This window comes from Archocentrus centrarchus, chromosome 4 (assembly GCF_007364275.1).
Source record: "Archocentrus centrarchus isolate MPI-CPG fArcCen1 chromosome 4, fArcCen1, whole genome shotgun sequence".
Taxonomy (NCBI): domain Eukaryota; kingdom Metazoa; phylum Chordata; class Actinopteri; order Cichliformes; family Cichlidae; genus Archocentrus; species Archocentrus centrarchus.
In genome coordinates this window covers 18,703,863-18,725,309 of record NC_044349.1, presented here as the reverse complement: position 1 = coordinate 18,725,309, position 21,447 = coordinate 18,703,863, and the positions used below count along the sequence as shown (strand labels likewise).

General features: G+C 38.7%; 4 protein-coding genes across 7 annotated transcripts; 1 reads left to right on the top strand and 3 right to left on the bottom strand.

Moving 5' to 3' along the window:
* Window positions 1–326: 326 nt before the first annotated feature.
* On the bottom strand, window positions 327–4,563 carry LOC115778889 (deoxyribonuclease-2-alpha-like). The gene is given in 8 exon segments (XM_030727258.1): window positions 327–2,969; window positions 3,145–3,336; window positions 3,435–3,593; window positions 3,678–3,759; window positions 3,846–4,008; window positions 4,085–4,119; window positions 4,121–4,183; window positions 4,546–4,563. Coding segments are annotated over 8 exon segments (1,077 nt in total). The 3' UTR covers window positions 327–2,604.
* A 2,437-nt stretch (window positions 4,564–7,000) lies between these two features.
* dnase2b (deoxyribonuclease II beta) lies at window positions 7,001–15,155 on the bottom strand. Its single transcript, XM_030727257.1, has 7 exons — window positions 14,931–15,155; window positions 12,128–12,204; window positions 11,815–11,989; window positions 11,100–11,178; window positions 10,245–10,406; window positions 9,325–9,522; window positions 7,001–8,439 (listed from the first exon to the last, which is right to left on the bottom strand). The coding sequence occupies exons 1-7, from the start codon at window positions 15,063–15,065 to the stop codon at window positions 8,105–8,107; spliced, it is 1,161 nt and encodes a 386-aa protein (XP_030583117.1). The 5' UTR covers window positions 15,066–15,155; the 3' UTR covers window positions 7,001–8,104.
* samd13 (sterile alpha motif domain containing 13) lies at window positions 14,931–21,377 on the bottom strand. 4 transcript variants are annotated; one of them, XR_004019876.1, is made up of 6 exons: window positions 21,174–21,377; window positions 20,654–20,773; window positions 19,822–19,864; window positions 19,593–19,704; window positions 19,296–19,497; window positions 14,931–15,030 (listed from the first exon to the last, which is right to left on the bottom strand). XR_004019876.1 is itself a non-coding variant. In XM_030727260.1 (5 exons), the coding sequence occupies exons 2-5, from the start codon at window positions 20,679–20,681 to the stop codon at window positions 19,354–19,356; spliced, it is 327 nt and encodes a 108-aa protein (XP_030583120.1). In that variant the 5' UTR covers window positions 20,682–20,773; window positions 21,174–21,377; the 3' UTR covers window positions 18,510–19,353. The 4 variants fall into 4 exon arrangements, 2 of the variants coding, with proteins under 2 accessions (XP_030583120.1, XP_030583121.1); XR_004019875.1 differs by lacking the exon at window positions 14,931–15,030 and adding an exon at window positions 18,510–18,779; XM_030727260.1 differs by lacking the exon at window positions 14,931–15,030 and having other exon boundaries at window positions 18,510–19,497.
* On the top strand, window positions 14,938–18,462 carry uox (urate oxidase). The gene is made up of 8 exons (XM_030727259.1): window positions 14,938–15,084; window positions 15,591–15,800; window positions 16,110–16,226; window positions 16,381–16,459; window positions 17,368–17,554; window positions 17,696–17,819; window positions 18,017–18,100; window positions 18,188–18,462. Exons 1-8 carry the CDS (start codon window positions 15,064–15,066, stop codon window positions 18,260–18,262), a joined length of 897 nt encoding a protein of 298 aa, XP_030583119.1. The 5' UTR covers window positions 14,938–15,063; the 3' UTR covers window positions 18,263–18,462.
* Window positions 21,378–21,447: the final 70 nt, after the last annotated feature.

The following is a 21,447-nucleotide window of genomic DNA, read 5'->3' as shown; positions in this document are numbered from 1 at the left end:
TTTTGTTTTTTGTTTTTTTGGGGTGGGGGGGTGGATAGAGTTACTTATCAATTTCGTACAGTCGGAATTTTGTGTGAAGTGACACTGTATATTTGTGTGATAATTGGCTAATTGGATAAAAATGGTCAGATGACTCAAAAAAGGCAAGCCAATACATGGATACATCCAAAATGAAACTCCAAAACTGTTACCAGACAGAAGAGCAGCTGAAATAACAGAGAATATATAAGGACTACCGTGTGACACCACAAGAACAAACTCAAGCTTCAGTTTGCTTTCATTGTATTTACTTAGAAAGATATAGAAATACAATATATTTGGTCTGTACATGCAAAATCACAATTGGGTAACATGAGCAATTTATTTTATTTTTATGTTAGATATGAAAATTTTAGACTACCTCCCAGTATTGTTGACATGTCCCACTTTTTCCTACACAAACATTTAGTTTGTTGGAATCTGGTTGCCTTACACATGATTAATAAAAAGAAAAGCAGTATGGTACAAAAACTCAAACATGGCAAAAAAAACAAAAACAAAAAACAAAATGTTGTAATAAATTTATGAGGCAATTAAATTTTTTTTTTTTTTTTGTACATGAGCACACTGAGTCATCTTTAACAAAGCTGCCAGCAGCCTGTTTGTGTTTTACACACAAAAAAAAAGTCTAGACAAAGAGTTGTTCCCGAGTGCTTTGAGATCATGTAGAAGTTTAACTTGTTGACACAGTTCACAGTGTGCGTTTAGAAATGAAAGCATACATAACCGTGTTTAGTGCAGATGGTTTGCTCGTTTGCCTGTTTGTATCAGCGATGAAGGTCTAACCATCACCTTCACGCTGAAAGATGGAGTAGGAGGAGGCTGTGATCATTTTAAACACAGCCAAACAAAGCCAGAAATGGGTATTACCCATTTCAGCACCACAAAAGTGATCAGCAGCACATCAGGATATTTGATCTTGCATTTGCATTTTTTTTAATACTTCACAGTACAAACGAGTGAACACAGTATTCTGTCCTATATTTTGAATCAGCTGCCTAAAAACGGAGATTATACTGTATGTATGTAATAATATAGCCTATAATAATAATGTAGGGCTTTAACACACTTAATGTTATGTGTGACATGGTGGCGTGAACAGGAAGCTGTGCCACTTCCTGGACTGTTAACATCAAAAAGTGCAGTACAGCCAGTTTTTTAAAATTGATTTGCGCAATTTTTTGCAATGTAACCAAAAAGGAAAAACCAAAACTAAACCAATCAAATCATATCTGCTGTGTGTAAGTGCAAATCTGACATTCTGAATTCATGGTTGAATATGTTATTCAGCTTAACACAAGTGATAAGATGTTTTGGATTTAACAAATACAGTCTCCTGCACTTTACATCACCAAGACGAGGAAAATGAAAAGATTCGAGAAATTAATTTACATTTGCAACATTTTGGTGCCACAGAAGAAGAGATGAAAGGCGTAAACTTGTTGTGTCTGCTTGCAACATTTTATTGTTGACTTTTAAGGCCCACTCTGGACTCACACTAAAGTAAATTTCAGTTCTCCTCACAAGATCACAGACCAGACCTCCCGCAAAGGAGGATAAGAACGGCGTTTTCACGTAAGAAATGAGTAAACGTTTGCTAGTGCCAAAGGTGACCTGAAAAGAAAAGAATAAAAAAAAAAGACTGGAAAAGACGTGCACAGACAAACAAAGCCATGAACACCCTTATACCTGACATTCCACCAGTCAATCCACTGGAATATCAACAAACACAGGAAGGATTCAGGGTGTTCAAAAGGAGGAATGGCCCTTTACTACATGGAACTGCAGCCCTGTGCACCTGCAGCAAAAGCTCCCAGCGAGCGTTGGACAGTCATTCACTTTAATACATTTAATTTGGAGTCAGTACAGAGGTTAATGCTTCAGACATGGTTTTCAAAACAGGGTTAACATACATATAACACACTTGATGTTGAGGTCGAAATAGTTTTAACACAGTTAATGTGACACAGAAAAATGTGGAAGTGAAATCAAGTTTTTGGTTGTGCAGCCACACTCATTGATAATAATAATAATAATAATAACTTTATTTATATAGCACCTTTTGAAACAAAGCACAAGGAGATGAAAGAGAGAAATAAAGACAATTAAAAATGAAAAACTGGTAGAAGATGATAAAACAATATGAAGTACAACACAGACATAGGTCAAACCTCATTTTGTGTGCAGGGGTGTACAGTTCCCAGAGTGGGCCTTCAAAGTCAACAATATAATCTTTAAATCAATTTTCAAATTAACAGGCAACCAGTGAAGGGAAGCTAAAAGAGGAGTGATGTGTAGTAAGAGGTTTGGCTGCTGCATTTTGCACCAGCTGTGGGAATTTGGCTCAGACATGCATATAATGAATTACAATAATCTAACCTGGAGGAGATAACAGCAAGCATAACCATCTCCAGAGTTCTTTTAGATAAAATTGAGCTGATCTTACCTGAGTCTCCTGAGCTGCATTAATCAAGACTGATCAACTGAAGTGACATAATTAAGCTGATGTGGTTATCAAAAGTCACAAGGTTTTTACAGTATTGGCCCAACACTTGGGCTGTGCCTTCACAGCTCTCGATTTCGAGCATCATGATTTGAACATTGTTCATAAGCCGCGTTCATTTCATAGAAAGCCGCCCCAACTACGCTGTCATTAGTGCATATTGCTCCTCCACCTCTTTCCATCTGTTTCTCCTCCCTGTTCATATCAGCGATGCAGGTCCAGTCACCACCTGAGGTCACGCTCCACTTGGAGTGATCTACAGTATCGCTGAAGGGGTTAGTATTTGGAAGCTTTACTTTTTTCACATTGTACACATGATTAGGGATGCTGGCACTGCAGTTAGAAGACAGAGGGCGGCGCATCTTTCCCCAGCTCTTGACATACAGATTCCCTCCAATGGCTTTTGCAACAAGACCAGAGTAAAGATCTAGAATATGTATGGAAAACAGGAAAACAACATTAATAATGATAAAAAATTAAGAGTGCAAATTGTATACACGTTCTGAATTTTGGTCTTTCTAAACCTTGTCAAATTTGTGATCAATACAATGTGAAATCTCATCCCTTAAATCCTAAAACATGTCATGACTGCAAACACTTACCATCACCAAAACGTTTGTATTTTGCAAAGCTGAGGAAGTTATGCCCGCTTGAAGAAGTCAATGTCACCACTCTAAACCACGGCTCCTTTTTTGGGTAGCAGTCTCTCTGTGCCACGCATCGGAGCTCATTGTGAAAGGTTTGTGGGATTTCAGAGTCATACGAATAAGCGTGGATGTACTTGAGCTGCAGTCCTAAAAATTCAGATGCCAGTTGTTAAATTGCATTTTTCCCTTATTTTGTAAAATAAACGTAAGCTGATATATGATGGCAATATAAACTGTTTACATACCTATTTCTTTGAATTCATCATAGGAGTAAGTCACACACATAAATGTTTGAGCATTTACATTTCCACTACTAGGCCAGAAGGCTTTCTTGCGATATGCTGGAAATTTTGGTGTACTGTGTGAAAGCCAAACTCCAGTCTTTTTGTCCAACATCACAACCCCTTTAAGGAGTCAGAAACAGAGCTTTGTTACACATGGATCTTTCGCGCACTGAATGCTATCAAATGGAACATCGCTGCACCCACCTTTACTGTGGCCAAATGAGGAAGGAGCAACATATGGTTCTGGAGGCTGGTCACTGTACAGCATGTATCCAAAGCCTTCGATCTGAAAAGAATAACAAGGACTCTGAAATGGTGTTCAGATTAAACACTGTGCCGTGTTAACGAGACATGAAGCCTTTAATATCGCACCTTTCTGTCATAGAAGTCGAGAAGAGGTTTCAGGGTGTTTGCTAGAGTGCCAGAAGCACTGTTGATGTTCTCTGTGCTGAGTATCCATCCGTTGGTTCTCTCATCCATATACAAGTATGACAATCCACGATTATCCATATTGGGATACTTGTACAAAATATACCTAAAGGATGTAGATAAATATGTTTTCTTATGCATTTAGCTTAAACCGAATTTCAGAACAAAAAATTTCTACAAACCAGTCAACTTCAGCTCCGTTGTCATTCCTGCATTTTGAATTTTGAATTGCACCCTTGGAAAAGGATCCCAACACTCAAGAGGACTCTCATCACTGTGGTCTGAAACAGTCAAACATAACCATGCTAGAAACATAAAAACCAAGAGGCCGTCCTCACAGTAATGTCACAAAGCAGATGGTTTTTAATACAACAGTGTAATTAAAGCCACCAGTTTAAACATATATAACCTTCAACTATGTCAGTTGCTTCTCAAATACTAGGTCAGGCAGACAGCTTAAGCTGCACCACTTCATACACATGTAACATGTCTCACTCCCATGACTAACTGTGCATGTACTTTGTGTCCAGTCTGTTTATGTTAAATTACTACATAAAAAGAGATACTCAGCATTAAGCCATACACCCGGGTCAACGCTTATTATTTGTAGTATATATTTTTAGACATGTAAACATTTACTTACATATCTATCTGTTTCCATTTTTGCCCCTCAGCAAGCTTCAGATCTGTTTTACAAAGCTCCTCTATCACATCTACTGCTAACTGAAACTGTCACCCATATCTCCATTCGATGTGTCAGCAGCTACTTCCTTATTGCTCAAAGCCGTCATCATAGATCACTCCTTTTTTTTCTTCTTTTTTTTCATGTGCCTGTTTGACCAGCTATGCCTGTTTTGACCAACTGACACTGTAAAGGGGGTGATGTGCCCTTTGAGCCCAGCAGGATCCAGTTTGACTTGCTGTCTGAAAGAATATGTATGTGTCTTTGTTTCTCATGATTCTGAGTAAAGGTAGTCATTGTGAAAGTGAAGCCTGGCTTGACACAATCTCAATTGCTGCACTCAACTGCAACCACACTGCTACACTTTAAGCATCCAGGTCCTCAATCAGCTAACAAATAATTCATGGACTAAACAAAAAAATTCATTGGTTGTGCTGGTTGAACCAGTTTTCTCATACATGCATTTTAGTCATGTCACAAAGGAGGTACACCATAGTCTTTCTTTTCTAATAATAAAACAATTCTGGTTCTTAGCATGTTTTAAGATTAGGTAAATACAGTCTGAGATGGACAACAACATGTCAATCTTTACTTGAAGTCAGAACGCAGACACAGTGTGTGGAAAACCAAATACACCTCAGTATTCAACAGCTTGTTGAGCAAACTTTAGCAGCAACAAGTTTTCTGTTTGACTTCATCAGTCTCGCACATCATAGTGGAGGAATTTTGGCCCACTCCTCTTTACAACGTTGCTTCAGTTCATTGAGTTTTGCAGGCACTCCTTTAAGCACAGCGCTCTTAAAGTCCTGCCACAACATTTCAGTCAGGTTGAAGTCTGGACTCTGGGCCACTGCAACACTCGATTCTTTCCTCTTTCAGCTATTCTATTATAGATTTGCTGCTCTACTTGAGATCTTTGACCTGTGGTATGAATCAGTTTCAGCCAAGCTTTAGCAATTGGGACAGATGGCCTCACATTTGGCTCTAGAATACTTTGGCATACAGAGGAGCTCATGGCTGTGACTCAAAGACTGCAAAGTGCCCAGGTCCTGTGGCTGCAAAATAAACCCAAATCATCACCCCTCCATCACTGTGCTTGACAGTTGGTATGAGGTATTTGTGCTGATGTCATGTGTTTGCATTTTGCCAAATGTGGTGCTGTGCATCATGGACAAACATCTCCACCTCGGTCTCATCTATCCAATGGACATTGCTCTTCTTGTTTGTTTAGATGCAACTTTGCAACTCTAAGCCATGCTGCCACATTGTTTTTAGAAAGTAGAGGCAACCCTTCCAACAAGCCATACTTGTTCAGTCTTTTTCTAAACAAGTATGGCCTGTTTTCTAACTGTACTGTCATGAACTTTAACATTTAACATGCTAACTGCGGCCTGTGGAGTCTGAGATATCGCTCTTTGGTGTTTTGCATTTTCTCTGAGCTTTGCACAGGCTGACCTTGGGGTTACTTTGCTGGCATTTTCACTCTTGGGAAGATTTACAGTTGTCTTGAATATTTTCCACTTGTGAATCTTTCTCACTGTAGAATGATGAACTTCTAATTGTTTGGAAATGGCTTTATAGCCCTTTCCAGACTGATGGGCAGCAACAGTTACTTCTCCAAGATCACTGTGGATGTCTTTCTCCCTTGCCATTGTGTTAACACACCTGAAAACCTCTGCTTTTATAAAGGTGCTGATGCAGTTAATCAAGTGCACTGCATTTCCTATGGAAAACGTAAGGGAGTACTTAGTTTTTTATTCACTGCTTCTGCATTTTGACTTCATTTTGTTAAATAAAAATAAGCCAAACTTCACTTTTGTAATATGACATGTTGTTATTCATCTGAGGTTATATTCACCTAATTTTAAGACCCGATAAGAACCAGATGATTTTTTTTAATATGCACAGAGAACTGAAAAAGGCTGTACTTTCTTTTTCACATGACTGTCTGTGATACATATTAGTGGCATTGCTTATTACCAGATGCTACGCTTTACTGTATTTTAACTGCACTCTTTCTTCTCTACTGTCTTTGCATGAGTGTAAACTGTCAAGATGTGTGAAAGTTGAGAGAGCTGTCTGACTTTGACTGATAAACAAAGGTCACGCCCTCTTCGGGGACTACAAAATGTCCTCTGTGCATTACTTCTTGGTTTTAAACCTTATTCGCTAAAACAAGATTCAAAAGATGTGTGAAGTACTGGCAGACTGAGAAGCCAGTGCTGTCACACAGTGGGAACACCACAGAGAGCTAGGAGAAGAGTTTGTTCTGCATGAGGATAACAACATTTGACAGCTGGATTTAATTCTGAATTCAGCTGGAAAAGGTGTCCCATTTCAAATAGACAAACAAACAAACAAAATGATATTTTTGTATTTATTAAGAATTGGAAAAAAAAAAATCTTAACTTTACAGCAACATTTGTGGTTTGTGCTAGGAAACTTTGAATCAAGAATGCAATAATGATCTAAATATAAAGAGCAGTATACTGTAGTTAGTCAAATTATCCACTGAAAAACATTGTAGGAGTCTACTTGTCTGGCCAGTAGGTGACACCATTTACCCCAAACACTAAATACAGCACATCAGTTACAGGCCCAGTGCCTCTTCCATGGAAGTAGAAACTGAACAAACATGATAATGACAACTTCACTGGCAGCCTCCACCCACATAAAACAAAATAGAATATTAAAAAAGATACAGACTAGATGTTGTTAGAGTGCATGCGCTTCATTCACACTGAGCATCAGATCTGAATTTAATATTGCGCCACCGCTGAAGCTCTCATGTGAGGCCAAATATACTTTTGTGAATTTTTTTTCAAAATTTCTCATTTTTATGTTGCTAATCATACTACCATATAAGGTTCCTCATCTTTACTGCATAGCTTATATCACTCAAAAACAGAAAAAAATTAAATGAAGAAAATGAGAAATTCCTTATCAATAGCGCTAATAGTGTCTCTTGAAAAAATGTGTGGCTGTGATCTATATATCTACTAAAATTATTTCTGTTTAGTGTGAATGAATTTAATTTAAAAAAAAAATCTATTTATACTTGTGGGCTGGTGCTTGCACACAGCTACTTTAACTCAAACACAACAGAGCCAAACCTCTGAACAAAGGTGGAGCCAAGGAATGAGTGTATCCACCTCTCTGGCCACGTCACATAATTACCATGCAGTAACTGCTGTTCTTCAGGGAGAACTTTTTTGAAGAAGCAGTTCTCCACAGCCATTGCTTTTACACTGGTACATTTCAACAGCTCAATCACCAGTTTTACATTCAAATTACATTATTTGCTTACTTGTCTAAAACACAAAAACTTGGCAACTGCTGCAGAATTTCTTTAATTAACTGAGGGTGACATAAAAAAGCTTATTATACATGAGTTTCTATGGTACTTCTGCTTCTGCAGTCATAACGCACCGTAAATGTATATAACGATACAGACTCTCTAGCGCCACCACTGTCTCCGAGTCTAAGACTGATTCTTAATTGCCTTGCCTTTCTTTCTCAATTAGCAGCCAATGTACCAATCCACCACCTCCCTGAAGGCCTTGTAAATTAAGGGGTTGAAGGAACAGATCAGACCGCCACCACGCCACAGCTGGCCTCTCTCTCTGTTTAGGTCCCCCAGGCAGGTCACCTGGTCCTCATAAAGTCGTGACACGCACCACTTTGAGTGATCGTTGTGCGAATGGAACAGGACTGATCTGGGAAACTGAATTCTCTTAATGTTCATGGTGTGTTTGGGCAGCGAGCAGTTGGAGGGCAGGTCGTGACCTTGTGTCTGCCAGGACTCCACTAAAAGGTCGGCACCCAGGGTCTGAGCCACCCAGCCTGTGTAGATATCTGAAAGAAAGCCAGTGATTAGGTTAGTTCAGCTGCTTTAGGCATGGGGTGGCTGTAGCTCAGTAGGTAGAGCAGGTCACCTACTGATCGGAAGGTCAGCGGTTCGAATCCTGGCTACTCCGGGCTACATGCCAATGTATCCTTGGGCAAGATACTTAACCCCAAGTTGCTCTCCGACCGTTCTGTCGGAGTATGAATGTGTGTGAATGTTAGGTAATTAAAAGCACTTAGCTTCATAAAAATGGAAGTGCTTGTATGAATGGGAGTGCATGGGTGAATGCAAACAGGTTGTATAAGCGCTTTGAGTGCTCTGACTGAGTAGAAAAGCGCTATATAAGAACTAGTCCATTTACCATGTTAAGTATATGCACTAGAATAGGTTAAATGCTTTAAATATACCATTCCCAAATGGTATAAAAATAAAATGAATTCAAACATGATATAATTCATTTTCTTTTGTATTATTAATGTCAAGCTCCTATAAGTGTGATAATGATATAAGTACATTTTGATCTCTGTGTTGTTTTACTGCATAACTATAACCTTTGTGTGGATAATTATTAATAATAAAAATCATACATATGCAACACACTGAGAGGGAAAATGTATTGCATGCAACTAAACTCACTGTAGTGGGTCAAAGCAGCTGTGAGCAGAGAGTACTTTTGAAGGCCTCAGTTGGGAAGAGATAATGCATGTCACTACTCTGAGATGATAGTGCATCTGCGCTTGATAATCAGTGACTGTGGCCGACAAGTGAAACATGCAAACATGACAGTGGGCTAGCTGAATAAAGTCTGTATTTGTAAAGCATTGCGCAGTGACTGATGAGCCAAAAAAAAAAAAGGCTAATGGTATGCAAGAGCAACATGAGGAATATCTTACCATCAACAAAGTTTTCAGATTTAACAAAACTGACAAACTTCTCCCCTCCGGCTGAAAAAAGCTGCTCCATTCTTTTATTTGAGGACAGCTGCGGTTTGGCGCCTGCACATAACTGGGCCAGCTGTGGCAGGTCGGCCAAGAATGCAGCAGGCACAGAGCAGTTATAGAAGCGTGGGTAAAGGTAGACCAACTGTGTAGCTGGAGATAGGAGAGAAAAAGCAGATACTGTATATTAGATGGTGTTATAGAGATGGTACTTAAAGCCAGAAAGAACATTTAGATAATGACATTGATGCTGATTCATTCTTCCACACTGAGTTTCATTAAGTTTATTAATTCATTTCTTAGTAAATGTTTGATTGATAAATAAATGCTATGAAACTGTTAGTATCACCATAGAAACAGACATAATTGCTTACAGCATATGCTACAATGCTGCTGTATCTGTACTACTTAACATATATGGGAAATCCCCTAGAGTTTCCCTTCAGACATGCTTCATAACTAGTAAAATTTTCTCAGGTTTATTATAATACCTCGTGTGCAATGTGGGTTTTCCAAAAACAAATTACATTACTATTCATCAGATTAGCTCAGTGAAAAATCCAAAATATTTGACTATTAACATTTTGAATATCAAATGTTTATTTGTCAGACAGAATGAGATGCGTCCTGCTTTTTTCCTTTGAGTCTTTGAACTTATTAAACAAGATCAATATAAACTTTTCAAATACTTCTAATTCTGTGCACATTAAGAATGAATTATGTATGCATGTACAGTTAAATGAGGGATTGTGCCTTACATTAGACTGCATCAGTGTGTAAATGCTTTCTTGTTTTTAGCAAATACAGAATTCTGTGGTAAAAGTAAAGAGCGCTGTGTTTGTATTGCCAGGCCCTGCTGCTTCATAACAGCTTACCTATATGAAGAAACTCTTGGTACTGGTAGGTCACACACAGTGCAGTCTGGCCATTGACTTTGCCAGAAGAAGGGTAAAGGTACCCTCTCTCGGGGAAGGAGGGGAAATGGGGAATGCTGTGCGACAGCCAGAAACCTTGAGAGTGGTCAAAGAGCAGTGCCCCTGCAGGACACACACAAAGATACAAACGCTGGAATGATTACACACAGATACATGGAAAGCAGCACGCAAACTCAGAAACATTCCCATCACAGCTGTGTCAAGGCAGTTGATAAGAGTCAAATGCGCAGTTAGAGTCATCAGACGCATGGTCTTTGCCCATTTCCTCCCCCTGCAACACCCTATTGCAGGCAGGGGAAACCAAAAACCCTATTGATCTGCTCTTTTTGCAAAGCTTGACTAGCAGTTTGGAAATGCATCTGGCATCTGCCAGTCACAGACACTAAAACATGCTGTGACTTGCACTATTTTATGGCATATGGTTGTAGTATATTATTGCTATAACTGTAACGTGTATAATAAGAACATGGTAGAGTTATGGTTCCATCTACATATTAACTACCTTCATTTAATTCAACAGGTACTTAAATCCATGCATACTGTACGTACTGCCAGAAAGGTCCAGTTCTCACAGCAGTACACTAAAGGTGGAAAATGTCAAATAGATTTTGTGGGAACCTGCAAAATTTGGGAATTTCTTTTAAAGTCAGAATTTGCCAACAGTCACAGTATTGCCATATTTTCTGCTATCAGACATTATTAGTCTTGCCACATGGTCACAATAAAGAACAATTCTTGACATAAAAGGGGTGAAAAAAAGGGAGATTTTTTTCTCCTAATTACATTATACAGTACCTTTAGTGTGTCCATATTGTTGGATGTATTTCAGGACTGGTGGGGCATCATTATAGAGTGCATAGACTGAAGTGTTGAACTGCCAAAAAAAGAAGTTTCAGTTATTTAGGTCTCATCATTTTGTCAGTCTCTCTCTGCGCACATGGGGACCCCCCCAAAAAAACCAAACTGTTCACACCTTATTACACTTTGGTTTTTAGTTAGTGGGGTTAAGAGGTGCTAATAGGTGGATTTGGAAACCTTTGAAAAGAACTTTGACAAGAGCCAGTTTAGTGTTTTCCCCCCTTTTTAAAGTTTTATGCCACACGGAATAGGGTGAGATGGAGGCAAATCACCTGCCCTCCCCTAAAGGGACCACCTGAAAGACGAAGGAGAAAAAGAAGAAGAATGGAACAATGACTAGCTAATGGCCATTGTTTCATATTCATAACAAAGCTATTTCAGAGAAATTCATCCATTCTGTCTGCCTGGGGAAGGTTAATCTTTTCAGTTTATTTGGTCTTGATTACTTTAAGATGATACATGAAAACTGATCTCCACATACTGCAAACTGGCAGCTTATGTGGTTTGTGAATATCCAACTCAGTTCCTCATATTAAACAAAATATTTCCTACTCAGCAAACTAACACCAGCATCATCTCTGATGATTCCCATTAAAGAAACAAAGGCCTCACTTAGCATATAAGAACCCACATAAAGAAGGACAAATCTCACCTTGTACTCTTTTCCCATGTAAAGCTGGTTCAGGGTGTTCGCTATGGCTCCTTGGCTGGAGTTAATCATATATTTACTCATTTCCCAGCTTTCTTTTGATGAGTCCAAGTACATGTACTCCACCCCACTGCTGATGTCACCATTTACGTACCTGGGCAGTTTGTAGATGATAAACCTGAAAAGGATGGAGACAGAAAAATACTTGTCATTTCTTGGGAAATTTTATCAAATCATCTAATAGACAGTGGTATAAATACTGAGGCATTAATGCATTTGTCTCATCAGTATAATTTAAAATAGAACATCAACTCACCAATCAACTGGCTCACCCTCTTCATTTTTACAGGAAATTTCAGCGCTACAAACTGTGCAACAACAAAACACAAGAATCTGAAAGGGTAACGTGAAGTGGACCATCCTGAGCGACTCCTGCAGCTGAAGTCAACACAGTAGATACTAACAAAAGGGAAATTTTAAATCTGCTGTGGGGATGTGTGTATTGTGATTCTGAAACCTGCACATCTGCTTTTAGATGCAAAATGGGAAGTCATAAGATGTGGTCACATGACGGGAGAATACTGAAAGGGCTGTGCCAGCAAAGAAATGTTTTTGAATGTGTACAGGGTTTTTTGTTGCTTTGTCATTATACTACATACCTTTACTTGTCCTGCCTTTTTAAAAATTGTATTTTTAATGGTTTTGTGTTTATTATATTTTACTCATTCAAGCTTCTGTACTTGGGACAATAAAGTGAAGTAAAGTAACTTCTTTCGTAGGACTGTGTTCACATTAAAGTACTGCATCTAAATGTGTTTTTTTTTTTAAAAAGACCCATTCACATCTGATTACTAGACTGGAAAGAGTTTGGTTAATTTTTCCACTGAAGCCATCTGTTAATTGCAAAAGGGGAAACAACAAGTCATAAATGAAATGTGACAGCTCCTTTGTGTAATGGGTCACAAGTCAGACTGTTGGGAGCCAGTGATTTAAAAAGGCTGTACTGGATTCAAGGAACTTTTCAAACTGATTCTTGAGTAGAATCTTAATCTCAACTGTATAAACAACTAAAGCAGGAAGATGAATGTAGAGGTGTATTAATTGCAGCAGTTCCCACTGCAGTTTTTTGGAATCATGGTATTAAGTAGAAGATATACTCAAGTAAAGGAGTAAAGTACTTCAAAACTGTGCTTAGGTACAATACCTGATTACCTGATAGTAATTTTAGTGTGAATAAAAGTAAGTAAATAAATAAATAAATGAAAAAACAAATAAAATATATGCCTTCCTTCTATCCTTTTTGTTGTGTGACACATCTGCAGATGGATTGTGTGGATTAATATCAGGCATTTATACAGTGAAATTTAATTATTTTTTGAGCATTTATTTAACTAGGAAATGGAACTCTTATGACTTAGTGTCCAAGACAGTCATCATTACAGCATTATATTCAGGCAGAAAATATCCTGCATTAAAGTAACTGAATTTAAACTTTCAAACTTATCGCTGTAAATGTTGAGCTGAACCAGCAAAACGTTATTCATGACTCTTAAGTAAGTAGAAAGGATACACAGTCTATACACAGTGTGCGTGTGTGCGTGCGTGTATATATATATATATATATATATATATATATATATATATATATATATATATATATATATATATATATATATATATAAATTTTTGGCAGAAACTGCTGGAGTGACTCTTACCAGGGCGGATGATTACCAGGGGGACCACTGTTACATTCACCTTCTACATCCTCTCTAGCTCTTCTCACACCCTTTGGTATTTATCAAGCTTCTCATGTTCCTTCTTCTTGGTATTACTACCTCTATCACTCTGCTTGTCCACCACTATGATGTCCAGCTGGTTAGCCATCACCAGTTTGTCTGTATGCATCTGGAAGTCTCAGAGGATCTTAGCTTTGCCACCCATGGGGGCATGTCCCATTTTGACCTCTTTACTTCCAGGTCATACTTGGCACAGTCTCAGGGTGCTGGATTTGGGGTGAAACCCTCCATGCATGGTAAGGAGCTTTTCTGTCTTGATGTCAGTGGCTCCTATCTCCTCCTTAGTCCAGCTTATTATCCCAGCAGGATATCTGATGATCGGAGGGCGTAGGTGTTGATTGCCTGGATCTTGTTCTTCCCATTGAGCTGACTACTAAAGATTTGCCTTACTCTCTGCAAGTACTTGGTGGTTGTAGCTTTCCTAGTGGGAAAGCTGCAACCAAATGGTTCCCATTTGCCTGTGGGATTCTAAGGTACTTATAACCGTCAATGTCTGCAATGCTGCCTTCTGGTAGTGCAATCCCCTCAGTTCGGACTACCTTTCCTCTCTTTATTACCATCCAACTACATTTCTCTAGTCTGAATGACATTCCGATGTCGCTGCCGTAAATGTCTCGTTCACTCCTGGCACAGCTTGATGTTGTCCATGTAGAGTCACACTTGTGCCTTGTATCCTTGTTCCTGACAGTTTGCCCTGGCTCCTCAGCACCTGACGTAGACCTTGTTAATCTGGGTGACGTCCCAGCCGGTATGGCTTCAATGATCTCTCTCGCTCGTATTCTGAGGTAGGCTTTGGGTAGCATGGAGGGGACTAGCCTGGGGACCCTTACTGGATGCATGCCGTGGTCGGGATTCAAATCCTCGACCTACTGTTTCAAATGTGGTAATGTTACCACTATATATTTTCACTTATTACATATGAAGACTATAAATTATATTATTCATACCAGCAAAGGGAGTCTGAGCTGCAGTACTGTGCAAAAGTCTTGAGCAACACCTCATTTCTTTATATTTTGCTTCAAGAAGTCAGACTTTCTTATCATTTTTTAAACTACTGTCTTCAGCAATAGTTCTCCAGGCTTTCTGAAGGTCTTTCAAAGTTTTTGGACATTTGCTGCTTTCACTCATGTTCAGCCCAGTGCTTGTACACAATCATTTTCAGGGGAATAATTTTTTTGTTTGTTAAGCCACACTGACCTATGAATCATTCAACAATATAAAGGCAACAAACTCAAAGAGACGAACCAGTGTTGCGTCTACACATTACAAAGAACTTAGCAAAGAACCAATTTTAAATAATAAATATAACAGGTTAAAGTTCACCTTTAACTCCCAATGACCTGAGTGCAAAGGTAGCACCACCCTCTGCAGAAAATCCCCCTCCACTGGCAGAGACACCTTTTTCTGGAGACAGGTTGTGGGGCTGAAGGGAGACAGACAGCAGGTAGAAAGCACCATGGCAAATGCTTCAGATCAGGTAACTATTCATAAAATTACACAAGGAAGACTTTTTGTTCTTAACCAATAGAACATGATTAATGTTTCTGACAGCAAAGGATAGGATGGAAATTTATCTTATTACCATGGTTCAATGACCATGGGGTCAAACCATGATCTGTAAATGATTTCATTTAACATTTCTCACTCTTTACATGGTAAAAGGCATTTTTTAAAATGAGTTTTTCAGAGTAGCACTCTGCTGTATCTTCAGACAAGTTTTACTAATTATTTCACATTTTTAATTAATGTTAGAAAGTGGATATACATTTAAGAAGCTCCTGCAAATGCACACAAAACGCACAAAGTTGACTACAAATTGCCAAAAGATAAAATTTTAAAGGAAAAATAATTATGGTATATGTAGATCCACGAAGATACTATCTAGAATACAAGAAAATGTGTGGCACAGAAACACCTATACCACTGGAAAGTGCTTAACATGACTGTCCAATGTAAATAATCTGATCCTTATTCATGCATCAGGTGGAGTTTGTGCGAACAGGCTATGGCAAGAAAACAGTGAAGGTGCTGTTCATCCGGAGGCAGGGAAGACACCATTACATCATTGAGGTGAAGGCTGATGTGGAGCTCACGCTGAAAACACGCAAAGATTATCTAACTGGAGACAACTCAGAAATCATCCCCACTGACACCATTAAAAACACCGTTCATGGTCTGGCCAAGCTCAAAGGGGTGAGTCTACCACCGCTTCAAGGAACAAGACAGTCTCAGTGAGGCGGAGAACCCATCTCAACACAACACATATAACCAACTACTACTTTAAAAAAATTTTTAATGAAAATTTTGTTTTTGCCTAAATCATCAAATGTTTTTATGTTTGGTTCCATTTTTGTCTTTTCTGAAAGACATGAAAAAAAATTGTTTTAAGAGGGCGACGAAATGCAGAAATATTTTTACTGATAAAATAAAAGGTGTTTTATTACTTTTATTATTCAGATGATTTCATCATTGCCTTGTCAATGTGCTTATTTCACTGTTCAGATAAAGACCATCGAACAGTTTTCCCTGGATATCTGCAATCATTTCCTAACCTCTTTTAACCATGTGCTGAAGGCCAAAGTTTACATGGAGGAGGCTCCGTGGAGACGGCTGGAGAAGGTAAAAAACACAGGACGCTGCAGCGATCAGTCTGACCCGAAACACAAGAGTTTAACTTTTTAACAGCTATTTGAGCAGCACCATAAATCAAGTGCACATTAACCCAAATCAAATCAAACATGACAAAGTTTGTCCTTGTCTTTTTTTGTCTCAGAATGGGGTAGAGCATGCTCATGCATTTATATTCAGCCCAGAGGCTTACCGCTTCTGTGATGTTGAACAGATTAGCAGTGGTAATCTCACTCACTCTCACACACACACACACACACACACACGCCCGCACACACAAACAGAGAGAGAGAGAGAGAGAGATAGTGTTTTTGCTTGCACGCTTTTTTCTGAAGGGGTTAGGGATGGGGCTATTCAAGCTGTCAGAGGATGAGATGCAGGGTACACCCCAGTTTATTAGTGGTTTTAATACTGTTAATGATTTATTTTTTCATATCTATTATATACGGCACTATTAAAAGGTTAACTCATATCTATTTATTATTGCAAACGTGTTCTATGAAGCGCTTTGAGTGCTCAGCTAGAGTAGAAAAGCGCAATATAAGAACTAGACCATTTACCATTATTGTCCCAATAAATAGATGGACCAAAGCCTCATTAGGCTGAATGTGTTGACACATTTGACAACACTGACAATGACTAAAAGGACATTAAAATCACCAGGCTCACTACTGTGCGTCTTATCAGACTGTGGGAGGAAACCTGAAAACTCCACACAGAATCGCCCCAACCAAGCAGGGGGTTCAAATCTGGAACCATCTTGACACATGTGACAGCACCATTCACTGCACTACTATGAAACCCATAAATTTCAACTACAGTAGGCCAAGAACCGATCTGCTGAGGATCTCCTCCTGTAGCAGCCTTCACTTGCCCGGTAGCTGGCAAATATATGTAAAAAATAATCTGAGGTTATTGGCTGCCATCATTTACTTTGAGTCAAGTTTCAACTTTTGCCAATTATATCAACACACACTATTTGACTTGTGGCGCAAATACTGTCAAAAAAGGAAACTAAAGCTATGACTAAGCACTTACACATTGCTCAATATCCCTCTTGATCACACCTCTTAAGTTGTTTGCAATGTTTCACATTTCTCCATTCTCACTGACTGATCTGTGCTCCACACAGGGATCCCTGTGGTTCACAGTGGGGTGAAGAATATGAAGGTGCTGAAAACCACCCAATCTGGTTTTGAAGGCTTCTTCAGAGACCGCTTCACTACCCTGAAAGACACCAGGGACAGGTTTTTCTGCACCTCTGTCTATGCTAGGTGGCGCTACAACAAGATCCAAGATGTTAACTTTGATGCCGCATGGTAATTGTCTGACTTGTGAGGGTGAAGAAACACTAAAGCTCTCAAATGAAACACAATAATGTGTTCTGACACTTAAAAAATACAGCACAAAATTCCTAAATATATTTCACACTTGAAACTTCCTATTCTTCATTCTTACAGGAAGACCGTAAAGGAGACAATTATTGAGAGGTTTGCTGGCCCCTATGATCGCGGGGAGTACTCCCCCTCTGTGCAGAAGACCCTCTATGAAACGCAGGTTCAAGTCTTGGATCGAATTCCTGAGGTACTTCCATTAGATCATGAAATCACCAAACTCACCATCTCCTCATAATAGTTAAACTCTGTCATAGCCACTGCGTCTGACAGTCTATTCATAAAAAAGGACAAGCATGCACATTACATTGCTGCAATTATTGGAATTTAAATAACATGCCACATTCTGTACATAACAGGCTTATTAAAGTATGTACTGCCTTTTAGGTGGATGAAATAGAGATCATTATGCCCAATGAGCACTACTTCACCATAGACATGACAAGAATGGGTCTTGTCAACAATGATGAGGTAAGTTCTGTACTCACGAATAGCCCTTCAAATTGTTTAGTTAAAAATTATCTGGTTGCTGACATTAATATAACTTTTCCATCACAGGTACTTCTTCCCCTGGATAATCCCTCAGGGAACATAACAGGGACAGTCCGCAGGAAGCAGCGAGCACGGCTGTAACGGTCCCCACAGAAAGAAAGCGCTGCTGTGATCTAAACAACAATCCGAGTGGGCCATTTAACGGAAAAGTCACTCTTGATATTTGAAATGTTAATAATTTCAACCTAAGTATTCCAACAACAGCAAGTTAGCATTTGTCAAATATGATTAAAGCTGCTGCTGACGATACAATGTGAACCCAAATAAAATGAAAAAAATATAAGCACGGTTGATAAATTCATAAACTAACATTGTTCTTTGGTGAGAAAAGAGCACCATTTATTGCAAATCTCTGATTCGGATATTCAAACTCCAGTGTTATGCTGCACATGTACATTGGTCATACACACTTCTGAACAGTTGTCTGTGTGACAATGCTGAAAGCACCACAGGTTGATAGATAATAATAATAATAATAGTAACAATAATAATAATGATAATAATAGTATGTACACATAAATATTTCCATATCAAGAGCCTCAAGCCTGGATAATGCAGGTGTGCAGGAACAAGGTGGCTTTTGCTTGGGTCTTTGTGTCTGGGGAAAACAAAATGTTTCACTGTCACATGCTAAAGACGACTTATTGACTCAGATGCACAGTTTAAAACATAGAAACTTTCAGGGCAAAAGGGGACGCACCAGAAAAATTTTCTGCATGTATCAAAGTCTTCAGGTACGACAGAACATACACAGTTTTCAACTATATATCATCTTATATACAATCTTTTTTTAAAAAAACCGTCACGGGTTAATTCACTTTCCACTCACACACATACACATCACACAGGCACACATAAATCATACCTGCAGAGTATTTTTCCCAAATTTTCTTCTTTTAAATAAAACATACACCAAAAAAAATACGGATTTCAAGCAGCAGAAATAAGAATGGCTGAAAGGGTAAACGGCTGAGTGGACACTGTGTGCAACCCACATTTGGGGTCCACGCTTATTTAAAAAAACTAAAACAAAACACAAAAACAACCATACAGCATTCAAATCCTGTTAAGGAGCCACTGTGGGCAGAGGAGTCTCTGTGAAGCGACGGCTAACCTGGGGTCTCCTGACAGAATGATTGTCACTGAAGTGGGTGCTGGGACAGCCTCCGGTGCTACGAGGCGTTGCTTTTCAGGTGCTGAGTCTGCAGCGGCTTCACGTGATACTCGTAGATCTTCAGCGCAGGGCCGAGTTTTATCGACAGCCCTGTCAGGACGTCGTTACGTGTCATCAGGAGCAGTGACTTACCATCAATTTCCTGCCAGATAAAGACAGAAATTGAAACAGTCTGTCAGCATTCTGGTTCAGCAGCATCGTGTGGCAGGAATTCTGAGCAGGAAACAACAGTCCAACCTGATCCTGGAAAGCCATAGCTTGCTCCTCAAACCCTGTTGCTTTAAAATAATTCACAACGTCAGAAACCCCCCAGTTGGAAGGGTCCGGCAGCTGACCATTCTCCACTGGGCTGCAAGGCGAAATTTGATTCATCTTAATATAAAGATATGCTTAATTTTGAGAGCAGTTTAAAATATCAAAAATTGTTTGTCAATCGACAGGATGCTACAATAACTGGAGATGATACCTTTTGGTGTCAACTGATCCATTTGCCTTGTCTTCCATGCCGGCTGCAGGGAGTGAAAAAAAAAGTCCAGTTAAAAAAAAACAATAGCACAATCAGAAAAAAACTATTCAGTCTACTAGAAAATTATAAGCATTTTAAAATATTTTCCGAACGAGAACAAAAAACAAAATTAAAAAAACAAAACAATATAATACAACAAATTTTTACTACTCTCTACTTCAAGAAGCAGTGAAAACAGATTTTTTCATTGGGTTTACATGAGCATAAAGTACAATTGACATTTTTCAGAATTCAAAATTTTCTTTTCATGAAACAACCACCATCATAAGTCTATTTCAAGTTTAATGCATTATTTTAAACAGTGCTGTAAACTATAGATTTTTCCAGTTTAACCATTAAGGCTACAAAGTGCCAAATATGCAATAAATATCTATAAGTCCTTCACGTCTGTATAAATACATCCAGTTTACTATTAAAAATAAAACACAAAACTGCAAATATTTCATTTAAAAACACAGAAGGGTTTAACTTTTGCTTTTTTTGGGGTGGGTGGGTGTTTGTTTATGCTTGCAAAAATGACACATTTGAATCATCTACAATCAAACTGTCGTTTCAGCAATCTTTTTTTTTTCTTTTACACCTACTACTCGTCCTCCAGTGTGATATGCAGGTATTTCGCAATGTATACCGATACCAAAGGTTTGCACAAGCAATAAAAAAAGAAAAACAGATCAAAGCATCTAAGACTTCATACAGAAGCCATACACGACTACTTCATTCAGCCCAAGAGATGTTATTATAATCATAGATTTAGATATAAGGAGACACTTACGATCTTTAACGTTACAGTAATTTTTCATCAGACGTCTTCTGTCGGAGAACTTAGTGTGCTGGCAGTTCAAAAACCATCATTGTTTATCTTTCGCAGTCTGGCATTTACTGGATGTTTCTACTGGAAAAACAGTTGCATAGTAAATGCGTTAAAAAAACAAAACAAAACAAACGAAAACCCCCAGAAACATAGCTAAAGAACAAAACAAATCCAACGGTGTCTGACTGACAGCAGTGTGTCAAAATGACGACCAAAAACTCACGTTGTTAGCTGTATTAAAAATAGAATTACATTACAAACACAAAATTACCCTGCGGCATTCATAAATAAAGTAAAAAAATAAAATAAAAAATAAAAATAACAGCACATCGGTGAGACACGATAAGAAAATAACGTTATGCTAAATGACGGCAAATATTTCAGATATTTAATCGCTGCCACTTCGTATCCTGCGTTAACGCTAACGTTAAGCTATCGGGGGTAGTTAGCTAGGCTTGCTAATACAAAATTTAACAGTTACCTTGTTTTAGAAGATTCACGCTTTGACAGAAATTGCCCGCCCGACGTGTACATGTAGTTTAAATTTGTAAAAGTTTTCCAGTAACTGCACTATTTTACAAATTATTAAACGACGGCGTTCTTTTGATAAAATCAAGATTTAATCAACTAAAGCCAACTAGCCCCTCTTCATCGGTTTCGCTTCCATCACCCACAGGACACCGAGGAACCATGGGTAATGTAGTTTTGTTCTCGCAACGCCTGCGTTTGCAGTTCAGCGAGATTAGACACCTGCA